This window comes from Leucoraja erinacea, unplaced genomic scaffold (genome assembly GCF_028641065.1).
Source record: "Leucoraja erinacea ecotype New England unplaced genomic scaffold, Leri_hhj_1 Leri_841S, whole genome shotgun sequence".
NCBI classification, from domain to species: domain Eukaryota; kingdom Metazoa; phylum Chordata; class Chondrichthyes; order Rajiformes; family Rajidae; genus Leucoraja; species Leucoraja erinaceus.
Genome location: NW_026576775.1, coordinates 4,321 through 20,706, shown reverse-complemented (window position 1 = coordinate 20,706; position 16,386 = coordinate 4,321). Strand labels below are relative to the sequence as shown.

Genomic DNA, 16,386 nt, shown 5'->3' with positions numbered 1-16,386 from the left:
ATTTAGATATAATCTGCCTTCCTGTTTTGCTACCAAAGTGGATAACCTCACATTTATCCACATTAAACTGCATCTACCCACTCCCCCAACCTGTCCAAGTCACCCTGCATTCTCATAGCATCCTCATCATAGTTTACACAGTCACCCGTACCTGCCTTCTCTCCATACCCCCTGATCCTTTAGCCACAAGGGCCACATCTAACTCCCTCTTAAATATAGCCAATTAACTGGCCTCAACTACCTTCTGTGGCAGAGAATTCCACAGATTCACCACTCTCTGTGTGAAAAATGTTTTTCTCATCTCGGTCCTAAAAGACTTCCCCCTTATCCTTAAACTGTGACCCCTTGTTCTGGACTTCCCCAACATCGGGAACAATCTTCCTGCATCTAGCCTGTCCAACCCCTTAAGAACTTTGTAATTTCTATAAGATTTCCCCCCTCAATCTTCTAAATCCCAGCGAGTACAAGCCAAGTCTATCCAGTCTTTCTTCATATGAAAGTCCTGCCATCCCAGGAATCAGTCTGGTGAACCGTCTCTGCACTCCCTCTACGGCAAGAATGTCTTTCCTCAGATTAGGAGACCAAAATTGTACGCAATACTCCAGGTGTGGTCTCACCAAGACCCTGTACAACTGCAGTAGAACCTCCCTGCTCCTATACTCAAATCCTTTTGCTATGAATGCTAACATACCATTCGCATTCTTCACTGCCTGCTGCACCTGCATGCCTACTTTTAATGACTGGTGTACCATGACACCCAGGTCTCGCTGCATCTCCCCTTTTCCTAATCGGCCACCATTCAGATAATAGTCTACTTTCCTGTTTTTGCCACCAAAGTGGATAACCTGACACTTATCCACATTATACTGCATCTGCCATGCATTTGCCCACTCACCCAGCCTATCCAAGTCACCTTGCAGCCTCCTAGCATCCTCCTCACAGCTAACACTGCCCCCCAGCTTAGTGTCACAGCTTCAGGTGTGGTCTCACCCATTCATTCCCGGGATCATTCGGGTAAACCTTCTCTGGCCCCTCTCCTTACCTTGTAACAGTAGCTGTCTCAGCACCTCCTGTAGTCTGTCCAAGACAATGGGTGACACATCATACTGGCTCCTGATCGGTATCAAGGCATCCTGGCAATGCCCAAACAGTCCGTCTAGACAAAGAAGGTCATATTATAAGTGCACAACTCGCGGAGGTAGAGTCAGCGCCAGAGACACGGGTTCGATCCCGACTACGGGTGTTTAAGAAAAAACTGCAGATGCCGGAAAAATCGAAGGTAGACAAAAAATGCTGGAGAAACTCAGCGGGTGAGGCAGCATCTATGGAGCGAAGGAATAGGTGACGTTTCGGGTCGAGACCCTTCTTCAGACTGATGTGTTAGAAGAAAGGAAGAGGCGGAGACAGTGGGCTGTGGGAGAGCTGGGAAGGGGAGGGGAAGGAGGGAGGAAGCAGGGACTACCTGAAATTGGAGAAGTCAATGTTCATACCGCTGGGGTGTAAACTACCCGAGCGAAATATGAGGCGCTGCTCCTCCAATTTGCAGTGGGACTCACTCTGGCCATGGAGGAGGCCCAGGACAGGAAGGTGCTGTCTGCACGGAGTTTGCACGTTCTCCCCGTGACCTGCGTGGATTTTCTCTCCGAGATCTTCGGTTTCCTCCCACACTCCAAAGACGTGCAGGTTTGTAGGTTAATTGGCTTGGTGCAAATGTAAAAATTGTCCCCGGTGGGTTTAGGATGGTGTTAGCGTGCGGGGATCGCTGGTCGGCACGGACCCGGTGGGCCGAAGGGCCTGTTTCCGCGCTGTTAACTAAGCTAAACCTACATGAAAAAGTTGAGCGTAAATATCGCCGACAGTTTGTCCTGGACCGACCGCACTGATGTTGCGGTGAAGGAAACAAAACCAGCAACTCAGGTAAGTATAAGGAGATTCGGCATATCTTCAATGTCCCCCACCAATTACTACAGGGTCCCCAAAGGCCCAAGAACGAAGGAATCGGAGACTCGCACAGCGTGGAAGCAGGCCGTTTGCCCAACATGTCCCAGCTACACTGTTTCCACGCTGTTAAAAAAGGATAAGGGGGAAATCCTTTAAACCGAGATGAGAAGAACTTTTTTCACACAGAGAGTGGTGAATCTCTGGAACTCTCTGCCGCAGAGGGTAGTCGAGGCCACAGTTCATTGGCTATATTTAAGAGGGATTTAGATGTGGCTAAGGGGATCAGGGGGTATGGAGAGAAGGCAGGTACGGGATACTGAGTTGGATGATCAGCCATGATCATATTGAATGGCGGTGTAGGCTCGAAGGGCCGAATGGCCTACTCCTGCACCTAATTTCTATGTTTCTATGAACTGCAGATGCTGGAAAATCGAAGGTAGACAAAAATGCTGGAGAAACTCAGCGGGTGCAGCAGCATCTATGGAGCGAAGGAAATAGGCAACGTTTCGGGGCCAAAAACCCTTCTTCAGACACTGTTTCCACACTGTATGACAATAGACAATAGGTGCAGGAGTAGGCCATTTGGCCCATCAAGCCAGCACCGCCATTCACTGTGATAATAGACAATAGACAATAGGTGCAGGAGTAGAGGCCATTCGGCCCTTCGAGCCAGCACCGCCATTCAATGTGATCATGGCTGATCATCCCCAATCAGTACCCCGTTCCTGCCTTCTCCCCATATCCCCTGACTCCGCTATCTTTAAGAGCCCTATCTAGTTCTCACTTGAAAGCATCCAGAGAACCGGCCTCCACCGCCCTCTGAGGCAGAGAATTCCACAGACTCACAACTCTCTGTGTGAAAAAAAGTGTTTTCCTCGTCTCCGTTCTAAATGGCTTACCCCTTATTCTTAAACTGTGGCCCCTGGTTCTGGACTCCCCCAACATCGGGAACATGTTTCCTGCCTCTAGCGTGTCCAAACCCTTAGTATAATTTTCGGTGCAGATTAATTTAGAATATTGTATCGAGGTACAGTGAAAAGCTTTTGTTGCGTGCTAACCAGTCAGCGGAAAGACAACACATGATTACAATCGAGTCATTTACAGTGTACAGATACATGATGAGGGAATAACGTTTAGTGCAAGGTAAAGCCAGCAAAGTCCGATCAAGGATAGTCCGAGGGTCTCCAATGAGGTGGATGGGAGGTCAGGACCGCTCTCTAGTTGGTGAGAGGACGGTTCAGTTGCCTGATAACGGCCGGGAAGAAACTGTCCCTGAATCTGGAGGTGTGTGTGTGTGTGCGTTGGTTTTCACACTTCTGTACCTCTTGCCCGATGGGAGAGGGGAGAAGAGGGAGTGACCGGGGGGTGAGACTGGTCCTTGATGATGCTGCTGGCCTTGCCGAGGCAGCGTGAGGTGTAGATGGAGGCGACTCCTACACCTATTATCTATTGTGCTGCCCACTCCCCAGACATCAGTCTGAAGAAGGGTCTCGACCTGAAACGGCGCCCATCCCTTCTCTCCAGAGACACTGCCCGTCCCGCTGAGTTACTCCTGTATCTACCTGACGTCATCCCTGAGCTGGGATGTTGCAGGTTTATCGCGGAATGCCGGGCCCGGGGTCGGGATGCCTGGCGTGTTTGGATGTGTGTTTCCCCCCCCCCCCCTCCCGGATGCTCTGTGTCGTCTTTGGGGGGACCCTCATAAAGCGGGGTAAAGGGGGAGAAGGGGGCAGCGGGAGAGAGAGAATTAGAGAGAGAAAGGGGGAGAATAGAAAGAGAAAGGGGAGATAGAGAGAGAGAGACAGACAGGCAGAGAAAAGGGGGGAGAGAGACAGTGGGGAGAGAAGGAGGGGGGAAGAGGAGAGAGAAAAGGGGAGAGAGAGGGAGATAGAGAGAGAGAGGGAGAGGGGGAGAGAGAGGGACAGAGAGAGACGGAGAGAGAGAGAGAGGGAGAGGGAGAGGGGAGGGGAGCTGGAATGCTTTGTGTTAAGCCTGGCGCTCGGGGAGTGGGTGGGCTAGGGGGGAAAGTGGGGGGGAGGGAGGGGGGTGGAGGGGGGGGGAAGTGTAGAGTGGGGGAGGGGGAGTGTAGAGTGGGGGAGGGGGGGTTGTAGAGTGGGGGGGGGGGGTGTAGAGTGGGGAGGGGGGTGTGTAGAGTGGGGGGGGGGGGTTTTGTAGAGGGGGGAGGGGGGGGTGTAGAGTGGGGGAGGGGGGGTGTAGAGTGGGGGAGGGGGTTGTGTGTAGAGTGGGGGGGGGGGTGAGAGTGGGGGGGGGGGGTGTTGTGTAGAGGTGGGGGGGGGGGGGGGTAGAGTGGGGGGGGGGGGGGTGTAGTTGGGGGTGGTGGGGGGGGGTCGTTAGGAGTGGGGGAGGGGGGGTGTGTAGAGGGGGGGAGGGGGGGTGTAGAGTGGGGGCGGGGGGGGGGGGGGTGCTAGAGTGGGGATGGGGGGGGGGGGTAGAGAGTGGGGGAGGGGGGTGGGTGTGTAGAGTGGGGGGGGGGGGTGTTGGGTAGTAGTTGGGGGGGAGGGGGGTGTGTGGAGTGGGGGAGGGGGGGTTGTAGAGTGGGGGGGGGGGGGTGTAGAGTGGGGGGAGGGGTGTTTGGGGGGCGGTGGGGGGAGGGGGGGTGGGGTTTGTAGAGTGGGGGGGGGGGTGTAGAGTGGGGAGGGGGGTGGGGTTTTGAGTGGGGTGAGGAAGGGGGGGGGGGGGTGTAGAGTGGGGGAGGGGGGGGGTGTGTAGAGTGGGGAGGGGGGTGTAGAGTGGGGGAGGGGGGTGTAGTAGTGGGAGGGGGGGGTGTAGAGTGGGGGAGGGGGGAGTGGGGTGTTAGAGTGGGGGGGGGTAGTGGGGGGGGTGTAGAGGGGGGGTAGAGTGGGGGAGGGGGGTGTTAGAGTGGGGGAGGGGGGGTGTAGAGTGGGGGAGGGGGGGGGGTGTAGAGTGGGGGAGGGGGGGGTTGGTAGAGTGGGGGAGGGGGGGTGGTGTGTAGAGTGGGGGGGGGGGGGCGGGGGGGTTGTAGAGTGGGGGAGGGGGTGTGGAGTGGGGGGGGGGGGGGTGTAGAGTGGGGGGGGGGGGGGTTGTAGAGTGGGGGAGGGGGGTGTAGCGTGGGGGAGGGGGGTGGGGGGTGTAGAGTGGGGGGAGGGGGGTGTAGGAGGTGGGGGAGGGCGGGGTGGGGGTGGAGGTGGGGGAGGGGGGGTTGTAGAGTGGGGGAGGGGGGGGTGTAGAGTGGGGGAGTGGGGGTTGTAGAGTGGGGGAGGGGGGGGTGTAGAGGGGGGAGGAGGGGGTGTAGAGTGGGGGGGAGGGGGGGGGGGGGGTGTGTAGAGGGGGGGTGGGGGGAGGTTGTAGAGTGGGGGAGGGGGGGGGTGTAGGGTGGGGGAGGGGGGTGTAGAGTGGGGGAGGGGGGGGGTGTAGAGTGGGGGAGGGGGGAGGGGGGTGTAGAGTGGGGGGGGGGGGGGTGTGTAGTGTGGGGGAGGGGGGGTTTGTAGAGTGGGGGGGGGGGGGGGGGGGAGGGGGGGTGGAGGGGGGGGGTGTAGAGTGGGGGAGGGGGGTGTAGAGTGGGGGAGGGGGGGTGTAGGTGGGGGGAGGGGGTGTTGTAGCGTGGGGGAGGGGGGGTTTGTAGAGTGGGGGAGGGGGGGGTGTAGAGTGGGGGAGGGGGGTGTAGAGTGGGGGGCGGGGGGGGTGTAGAGTGGGGGAGGGGGGGTGTAGAGGGGGGGGGAGGGGGGTGTAGAGTGGGGGGGGGGAGGGGGGGGTTGTAGAGTGGGGGAGGGGGGGTGTAGGGGAGTGGGGGAGGGGGGTGTGAGAGTGGGGGAGGGGGGTGTGTAGAGTGGGGGAGAGGGGGAGGGGGGGGGTGTAGAGTGGGGGAGAGGGGGGTGTAGAGTGGGGGAGGGGGGGGGTGTAGAGTGGGGGAGGGGAGGGGGTGTAGAGTGGGGGAGGGGGGTTTTGTTGGGGAGTGGGGGAGAGGGGGGAGGGGTGTTGTAGAGTGGGAAGGGGAGGGGGGTGTAGAGTGGGGGGGAGGGGGTTGTGTAGAGTGGGGGAGGGGGGGGTTGTAGCGTGGGGGAGGGGGGGAGGGGGTGTAGAGTGGGGGGTGGGGGGGGGGTTGTAGAGTGGGGGAGGGGGGGGGGGGTGTAGAGTGGGGGAGGGGGGGGGTGGTAGAGGGGGGAGGGGGTGTGTAGAGTGGGGGAGGGGGGTTGTAGAGTGGGGGGTGGGGAGGGGGGTGTAGAGTGGGGGAGGGGGGTGTTAGAGTGGGGGAGGGGGGGTGTAGAGTGGGGGAGGGGGGGGGGGTGGGTAGAGTGGGGGAGGGGGGGGTGTGTAGTGGGGGGGGGGTTGTAGAGTGGGGGAGGGGGGGTGTAGAGTGGGGGAGGGGGGGGTTGTAGAGTGGGGGACGGGGGGGGTGTAGAGTGGGGGAGGGGGGGGCGTAGTGGGGGAGGGGGAGGGGGGGGGGTGTAGAGTGGGGGAGGGGGGTGTTGGTAGAGGGGGGGAGGGGGGTGTTTGAGGGGTGGGGGGGGGGTTGTAGAGTGGGGGAGGGGGGGTGTAGAGTGGGGGAGGGGGGGGGTAGTAGTGGGGGAGGGGGTGTAGAGTGGGGGAGGGGGGGGTGTAGAGTGGGGGGAGGGGGGTGTAGAGTGGGGGGAGGGGGGTGTAGAGTGGGGGAGTGGGGGTGTAGAGGGTGGGGGAGGGGGAGGGGTGTGTAGAGGTGGGGGAGGGGGGTTTGTGTAGAGTGGGGGAGGGGGGTGTAGAGTGGGGGGGGGGGGGGGTTGTAGAGTGGGGGAGGGGGGTGTAGAGTGGGGGGAGGGGGGGTGTTAGAGTGGGGGAGGGGGGTTTTGTAGAGTGGGGGAGGGGGGTGTAGAGTGGGGGGAGGGGGGGGAGGGGGTAGAGTCGAGTGGGGGGAGGGGGGGGGTGTAGAGTGGGGGGAGGGGTGTGTAGAGTGGGGGAGGGGGGGGGGTAGAGTGGGGGAGGGGGAGGAGTGGGGGAGGGGGGGGTTGGAGAGGGTGGGAGGGGGGGGTAGAGTGGGGGGGAGGGGGGGGAGTGTAGAGGGGGTGGGGATTGGGCGTGAGGGGGGGAGGGGTTGTGTAGAGTGGGGGGGGGGAGGGGTGTAGAGTGGGGGAGGGGGGGTAGGGGGGAGAGTGGGGTATAGAGGGGGGGGGTGTGTAGAGGGGGGGGGGACGGGGGGTGGGTAGAGTGGGGGGGGGTTGTGGGAGAGTGGGGGAGGGGGGGGTGTAGAGTGGGGGGGAGGGGTGTAGAGTGGGGGAGGGGGGGGGAGTGGGGGGGGGGGTGTAGAGTGGGGGAGGGGGTGTGTAGAGTGGGGGAGGGGGGGTGTGTAGAGTGGGGGCGGGGGGTGGAGTGGGGGGGGGGGGGGTGTAGAGTGGGGGGGGGGGGGGTAGAGTGGGGGAGGGGGGTTGTAGAGTGGGGGAGGGGGGTGTAGAGTGGGGGAGGGGGTGTAGAGGGGGAGGGGGTGGTAGAGGGGGGGAGGGGGGGGGGTGTAGAGTGGGGGAGGGGGGTGTGGGAGGTGGGGGAGGGGGGGTGTAGAGTGGGGGGGAGGGGGTGTAGAGTGGGGAGGGGGGGGTGTAGAGTGGGGGAGGGGGGTTTGTAGAGTGGGGAGGGGGTGGGGGGGGGTGTAGAGTGGGGGAGGGGGGGTGTAGAGTGGGGGAGGGGTGGGTAGAGTGGGGGAGGGGGTGTAGAGTGGGGGAGGGGGGTGTAGAGTGGGGGGAGGGGGTTTTGTGTAGGGTGGGGGAGGGGGGGTGTAGAGTGGGGGGGGGAGGGGGGGTGTAGAGTGGGGGAGGGGGGTGTAGAGTGGGGGAGGGGGGTGTAGATGATTTACAGCTTGTGGCCAGATCTACGCTGTGGATGCTGAGTGCTGTAGTAAGTACGTGGGCCGCGTATCCATGGCAACTGCTGAGAAACCAGTGGGCAATGTGGCGTCAGTGGTCTGGTCTCGACTGTGGATCGGGGAGACGGGTGTCACCAACAGAGAGCTTGTGTCTCCAGTGCCCTGCGTCAGTAGACCCGTTCCAGCATCACCAACATGGAGCATAGAACAGGACAGCACAGGAACAGGCCACTCGGCCCATCGAGTCCGTGCCGACCAGCGATCGCCCCGCACACTAACACCATCCTACACACACACACACACTAGGGGACATAGAAACAGGTCTACAGGTCTCTCCGTTGCCGAACCAGCAGGTCCAGGAACAGCTTCTTTCCGGCGGCTGTCACTCTACTAAACAACGTACCTCGGTGACTGCCAATCACCACCCCCCCCCCCCCCCCCGGACACTTATTTTTTTTTTTATTCAAATCGTTTGCTATGTCGCTCTTCAAGGGAGATGCTAAATGCATTTCGTTGTCTCTGTACTGTACACTGACAATGACAATTAAAATTGAATCTGAATCTGTGAATTTGAATCTGAATCTGAAACATGGGACAATCGGTGCAGGAGTAGGCCATTCGGCCCTTCGAGCCTGCACCACCATTCAATATGATCATGGCTGATCATCCAAACTCAGTATCCCGTACCTGCCTTATCTCCATACCCCCTGATACCTTTAGCCACAAGGGCCACATCTGAAAGAAACTCCCTCTGTAAATATCGCCAATGACCAATGTACAATTTTTACAAGCGTACCTTACAAAGCCGTTGGAAGTGTGGGAGGACCGCAGGGGGCTTCTAGAGAACCTGGGGGGGTGGAGAGCGATTTTACGGGAGCACGGAGCCCAGATCGTGGCCGGAGGGTGCCTGAGGAAGGAAGGAGCGCCCGGAGACAAAACAACACGAGGAGGGAGGAGACGGGGAGGACAAGTAGACGTCCAGGAACAGCGTCTCGACTGAAGGCCCGGTCAGACAGACCGTGGTCCGACAGAGCCGTAGTCCGGGATCAAACCGGGGTCTCTGGCGCTGTGAAAGGCAGCCACGGGTTGGGAACAGCTCCATCCAAGACCCGCGTGAGAAATCGCAGAGCATTGTGGACCGCTGCCCAGGACCGTCTACCACACACCTTGCCACACGCCGCGCACACAGACACACATTACACGTCGCCCGCAAGCACGCACGCATAGCCACGCCACGCCCGCACACACCCACGCACACGCAAACACCCACACGCACCCACCCCACCCCCCCACACACAACGCACACTTACATTTTTTTTATTCAAAACGCACTACACACCACAACACCGCACACAACATTACACACACCACAGCCACACACACACACGCACAACACCCCACACACATGCACCACACACACACGAAACCCATTACACACAGGTCCCCCACACACGCCACACACACACACACACCACACACACCACACACACACACACACTACTCTCCACCCCGCACACACACACCACACGCACACACATATTTCACAAATACACACGCACACACACACACACACACACACACACACACACACACACACACACACACACACACACACACACACACACACACACACACACACACACATACACACACACACACACACACACACACACACACACACACACACACACACACACACACACACACAAACACACACAAACACACACACACACACACAAACACACACACACACACACCACAACACACACACACCACACACACGCAACACACATACACACACACACGTACACACACACACACGCACACACACACACACATACACACACAAACACACACGCACACACACACACACACACTCACACACACACACACACACACACACACACTCACCACACACACGCACACACACAACACATACACACACACACAACATACACACGCCACACACACACACACAAAAACACAAACCAACCTCCCTCCCCATCGCCTCCATCTACACCTCACGCTGCCTCGGCAAGGCCAGCAGCATCATCAAGGACCAGTCTCACCCCCCGGTCACTCCCTCTTCTCCCCTCTCCCATCGGGCAAGAGGTACAGAAGTGTGAAAACCAACGCACACACACACACACCTCCAGATTCAGGGACAGTTTCTTCCCGGCTGTTATCAGGCAACTGAACCGTTCTCTCACCAACTAGAGAGCGGTCCTGACCTCCCATCCACCTCATTGGAGACCCTCGAACTATCCTTTAAGAAAGAACTGCAAATGCTGGAAAAATAGAAGGTAGACAAAAATGCTGGAGAAACTCAGCGGGTGAGGCAGCATCTATAGATGCTGCCTCACCCGCTGAGATTCTCCAGCATTTTTGTCTACCTTGGACTATCCTTGTTTGGTCTTTACTAGCATTACCTTGTACTAAACGTTATTCCCTCATCATGCAGATGACACAAAGCTGGGTGGCATTGTGAACTGTGAGGAAGATGCTATGAGGCTGCAGGGTGACTTGGACAGGTTGGGTGAGTGGGCAGATGCATGGCAGATGCAGTTTAATGTGGATAAATGTGAGGTTATCCACTTGGGTGGCAAGAACAGGGAGGCAGATTATTATCGGAATGGTGCCAGATTAGGAGAAGGGGGAGGTGCAACGAGACCTGGTTGTCCTTGTACATCAGTCACTGAAAGTCAGCATGCAGATACAGCAGGCAGTGAAGAAAGCGAATGGCATGTTGGCCTTCATTGCAAGAGGATTTGAGTATAGGAGCAAAGAGGTCCTTCTGCAGTTGTACAGATCCCTGGTGAGACCGCACCTGGAGTATTGTGTGCAGTTTTGGTCTCCAAATTTGAGGAAGGACATTCTTGCTATTGGGGGAGTGCAGCGTAGGTTCACCAGGTTAATTCCCGGGATGGCGGGACTGTCATATGATGAAAGAATGGTTCGACTTGGCTTGTACACTCTGGAGTTTAGAAGGATGAGAGGATATCTTATAAAAACATATAATATTCGTAAGGGATTGGACATGCTAGATGCTGGAAAAATGTGCCCCATGTTGGTGGAGTCGAGAACCAGGGGTCACACAGTTTAAGAATAAGGGGTCGGCCATTTCGGACTGAGATGAGAAAAAACCTTTTCACCCAGAGAGTTGTGAATCTGTGGAATTCTCTGCCACAGAGGGCAGTGGAGGCCAATTCACTAGATGTTTTCAAGAGAGAGTTAGATTTAGCTCTTAGGGCTAAAGGAATCAAGAGATATGGGGGAAAAGCAGGAACGGGGTACTGATTATAGATGATCAGCCGTGACCACATTGAATGGCGGTGCTGGCTCGAAGGGCCGAATGGCCACCTCCTGCACCTATTATTTTTTTCACTATGTATCTGTACACTGTAAGTGGCTCGATTGTAATCATGTATTGTCTTTCCGCTGACTGGTTAGCACGCAACAAAGGCTTTTCACTGTACCTCGGTACACGGGACAATAAACTAAACTGGGTCAGGCAACATCCATCTCAGGAGATACAGGATGGGTAACGTTTCAGGTCAGAGCCCACCATCAGACTCACATTTAAAAGACACTTGGACCTGGATGGTGTAAAGTGACTAAGTTCATTAGTACCAGGAGCAGAATTAGGCCACTCGGCCCATCAAGTCTACTCCGCCATTCAATCGTGGCTGATCTATCTCTCCCTCCTGACCCCATTCTCCTGCCTTCTCCCCATAACCCCTGACACCCGCACTGATCAAGAATCTATCCATCTCTGCCTTAAGAGGGAGTTAGATGTGGCCCTTGTGGCTAAGGGGATCAGGGGGTATGGAGAGAAGGCAGGTACGGGATACTGAGTTGGATGATCAGCCATGATCATATTGAATGGCGGTGCAGGCTCGAAGGGCCGAATGGCCTACTCCTGCACCTAATTTCGATGTTTCTATGTTTCTATGTTAAATACATCCACTGACTTGTGGCCTCCACTGCCGTCTGTGGCAAAGACTCCCACAGATTCACCACCCTCTGACTAAAGAAATTCCTCCTCGTCTCCTTCCTAAAGACTCGTCCTTTTAATCTGAGGCTGTGCCCTCTGGTCCTAGACTCTCCCACCAGTGGAAACATCCTCCACACGTCCACTCTATTCCAGGTTTTTCTCTCTACAGAGAAGATAGGACACAAAATGCTGGAGTATCTCAGCGGGTCAGGCTGCATCTCTGGAGAGAAGGATTAGGTGACGTTTCGGGTCAAGAGTGTTCTATAGACAATAGACAACAGGGGCAGGAGTAGGCCATTTGTCCCTTCGAGCCAGCACCGCCATTCAATGTGATCATGGCTGATCATCCCCAATCAGTACCCCGTTCCTGCCTTCTCCCCCTATCCCCTGATCCACTATCTTTAAGAGCTGGGGGGGCATAAAATATGTTGCTCAGATAATAACGAAGGAGGACTTAAACAAAACTTGGTCTGAAACATAGAAACATAGACAATAGGTGCAGGAGTAGAGGACATTCGGCCCTTCGAGCCTGCACCGCCATTCAATATGATCATGGCTGATCATCCAATTCGGTATCCTGTACCTGCCTTCTCTCCATACCCCCTGATCCCTTTAGCCACAAGGGCCACATCTAACTCCCTCTTAAATATAGCCAATGAACTGTGGCCTCAACTACCTTCTGTGGCAGAGAGTTCCACAGATTCACCACTCTCCGTGTGAAAAATGTTTTTTCTCATCTCGGTCCTAAAGGATTTCCCCCTTATCCTTTAACTGTGACCCCTTGTTCTGGACTTCCCCAACATCAGGAACAATCTTCCTGCATCTAGCCTGTCCAACCCCTTAAGAATTTTGTAAGTTTCTATAAGATCCCCCCTCAATCTTCTAAATTCTAGCGAGTACAAGCTGAGGTCTCTGGAACTCTCTGCCACAGAGGGTAGTTGAGGCCAGTTCATTGGCTATATTTAAGAGGGAGTTAGATGTGGCCCTTGTGGCTAAGGGGATCAGGGGGTATGGAGAGAAGGCAGGTACAGGATACTGAGTTGGATGATCAGCCATGATCATATTGAATGGCGGTGTAGGCTCGAAGGGCCGAATGGCCTACTCCTGCACCTAAATTCTATGTTTCTATGAGTCTATCCAGTCTTTCTTCATATGAAAGTCCTGACATTCCAGGAATCAGTCTGGTAAACCTGAAGAAGGGTCTCGACCCAAAGCGTCACCCATTCCTTCTCTCCAGAGATGCTGCCCGTCCCGCTGAGTTACTCCAGCACTTTTCAGTCTGAGCCAGCACCTGCAGTTCCTTGCGACCCATTTCGGGAACGTTAATCACATCGGCAGCCGAGGGCTCACCTGTCACACAGCGTTCCTGCACCGAGCACAGTCCCTCGTCAAAAAGACATCCTGCAAGAAAAAGATCATGCCATCAGTCATAGAGTGATACAGCGTGGAAACAGGCCCTTCAGCCCATCTTGCCCACACCAGCCAACATGCCCCATCTATACCAGTCCCACCTCCCCTCTCTCTCTCTCCCTCTCTCGCACACAGTCACACACAAGTTAGTTAGTTAATGTCTCCTAATTTGAGGAAGGACATCCTTGTGATTGAGGCAGTGCAGCGTAGGTTCACGAGATTGATCCCTGGGATGGCGGGACTGTCATATGAGGAAAGATTGAAAAGACTAGGCTTGTATTCACTGGAGTTTAGAAGGATGAGGGGAAGGAATCTTATCGAAACATATAAAATTATAAAAGGACTGGACAAGCTGGATGCAGGAAAAATGTTCCCAATGTTGGGCGAGTCCAGAACCAGAGGCCACACAGTCTTAGAATAAAGGGGAGGCCATTTAAGACTGAGGTGAGAAAAAACGTTTCCACCCAGACAGTTGTGAATTTGTGGAATTCCCTGCCACAGAGGGCAATGGAGGCCAAGTCACTGGATGGATTTAAGAGAGAGTTAGATAGAGCTCTAGGGGCTGGTGGAGTCAAGGGATATGGGGAGAAGGCAGGCACGGGTTATTGATTGGGGACGATCAGCCATGATCACAATGAATGGCGGTGCTGGCTCGAAGGGCTGAATGGCCTCCTCCTGCACCTGATTTCTATGTTTCTATGAGCCAGCACCGCCATTCAATGTGATCATGGCTGATCGTCCCCAATCAATAACCCGTGCCTGCCTTCTCCCCATATCCCTTGACTCCCATATTCCTACCTCCTCCGGCAGCTCGTTCCATACACCCACTACAATTTGTGTGAAAGAGATTCTTATTTCCCCTTCACGTTGAACCTGTGTCCTCTGGTCCTCGATTCCCCTACTCTGGGCAAGAGACTCTGTGTGTCTCCCCCATCTATTCCTTTAGTGATTTCGTACACCTCTACAAGATCACCCCTCATTCTCTAAGTATTCTAAATCAAACTGAGTGATCTCCCGCTTATTGCAACATATTTTAGTTTAGAGATACAGTGCAGGAACAGGCCCTTCGGCCCGTCGAGTCCGTGCCGACCAGCAACCTTCATACACACTAACACTATCCTACACACACACACACACACACACACACACTGGGGACAATTTACATTTACACCAAAGCCAATTAACCTACAAACCTGCACGTCTTTGGAGTGTGGGAGGAAACCGGAGCACCCGGAGAAAACCCACGCAGGTCACGGGGAGAACGTGCAAACTCCGTACAGACAGCACCCGTAGTCTGGATCGAACCCGGGTCTCTGGAGCTGTGAGGCAGCATCTAGATATGTATTTATTATTGTCCCGTGTAACGAGGTACAGTGAAAAGCTTTTATGTTGCGTGCTATCCAGTCAGCGTAAAGACTGTATCTTTTTACAATCGGGCCGTCCACAGTGTACAGATACAGGATAAAGGGAATAACGTTTAGTGCAAGGTAAAACAAAGTCCCAAGGATAGTCCGAGGGTCTCCAATGAGGTGGATGGGAGGTCAGGACCGCTCTCTAGTTGGTGAGAGGACGGTTCAGTTGCCTGATAACAGCCGGGAAGAAACTGTCCCTGAATCTGGAGGTGTGTGTGTGTGTTGGTTTTCACACTTCTGTACCTCTCGCCCGATGGGAGAGGGGAGAAGAGGGAGTGACCGGGGGTGAGACTGGTCCTTGATGATGCTGCTGGCCTTGCCGAGGCAGCGTGAGGTGTAGATGGAGGCGATGGGAGGGAGACAGACACAAAACGCTGGAGTAACTCAGCGGGTCAGGCAGCATCTCTGGAGAAAAGGAATAGGTGACGTCTCGGGTCGAAACCCTTCTTCAGACCACAAGTACCGACAAAGGTTTTGGAGGCCAAGTCAATGGACATTTTTAAAGCAGATAGATAGATTCTTGGTTAGTGTGGGTGTCAGGGGTTATGGGGAGAAGGCAGGTGCAGCAGGCAGTGAAGAAAGCGAATGGTATGTTAGCTTTCATAGCAAAAGAATTTGAGTATAGGAGCAGGAAGTTTCTACTGCAGTGGTACAGGGTCTTAGTGAGACCACACCTGGAGAATTGCGTACAGTTTTGGTCTCCTAATATTAGGAAGTGCATTCTTGCCATAGAGGGAGTGCAGAGAAAGGTTAAGGCGAATAATTCATGGGATGTGAGAACTGTGCTATGAAGAAAGACTGGATAGACTTTTGGTTTATACTCTCTAGAATTTAGGAGATTGAGAGGGGATCTTATAGAAACTTACAAAATTCTTAAGGGGTTGGACAGGCTAGATGCAGGAAGATTGTTCCCGATGGTTGGGAAGTCCAGGACAAGGGGTCACAGTTTAAGGATAAGGGGGAAATCCTTTAAAACCGAGATGAGGAGAACTTTTTTCACACACAGAGAGTGGTGAATCACTGGAACTCTCTGCCACAGAGGGTAGTTGATGCCAGTTCATTGGCTATATTTAAGCCATAGATGTGGCCCTTGTGGCTAAGGGGATCAGAGGGTATGGAGAGAAGGCAGGTACGGGATACTGAGTTGGATGATCAGCCATGATCATATTGAATTGCGGTGCAGGCTCGAAGGGCCGAATGGCCTACTCCTGCACCTATTTTCTATGTTTCTATGTTTCTATGAATGCGGTTAAGGAGGGAGAGAGAGATCAGCCATGATTGAATGGCGGAGTAGACTTGATGGGCCGAATGGCCTAATTCCGCTCCGATTTTGGGGGAGTCCAGAACCCGGGGCCACAGTTCATAGAAAATAGGTGCAGGAGTAGGCCATTCGGCCCTTCGAGCCAGCACCGCCATTCAATATCACCCAAGAATATCAAGAATAAGGGGTAAGCCATTTAGAACGGAGACGAGGAAACACTTTTTCCCATAGAGAGTGGTGAGTCTGTGGAATTCTCTGCCTCAGAGGGCGGTGGAGGCCGGTTCTCTGGATGCTTTCAAGAGAGAGCTGGATAGGTCTCTTAAAGATAGCGGAGTCACGGGATATGGGGAGAAGGCAGGAGAATGGGGTTTAGGAGGGAGAGATAGATCAGCCGTGATTGAATGGCAGAGTAGACTTGATGGGCCGAATGGCCTAATTCTGCTCCTTATGACCTTAAGAACCGCCACGTGCTCTTCTCTCCAGAGATGCTGCCTGACCCGCTGAGTTACTCCAGCTTAAAGCAGCATCTGCAGTTCCTTTCTACTCGATGGAAGGGAGG

The 16,386-nt window shown here is 55.2% G+C and overlaps 1 protein-coding gene across 1 annotated transcript in view; it reads right to left on the bottom strand.

Moving 5' to 3' along the window:
• LOC129694880 (receptor-type tyrosine-protein phosphatase-like N) overlaps positions 1-13,145 on the bottom strand; it is a gene marked incomplete at its 5' end in the record, with an annotated part of 60,071 nt that extends 46,926 nt beyond the window's left edge. The window contains 2 exons of the mRNA XM_055631637.1: positions 1,043-1,156; positions 13,095-13,145. Of these exons, the coding sequence (XP_055487612.1) occupies positions 1,043-1,156; positions 13,095-13,145 (165 nt within the window). The remainder of the gene's footprint in view (positions 1-1,042; positions 1,157-13,094) is intronic.
• Between the last annotated feature and the right edge of the window lie 3,241 nt (positions 13,146-16,386).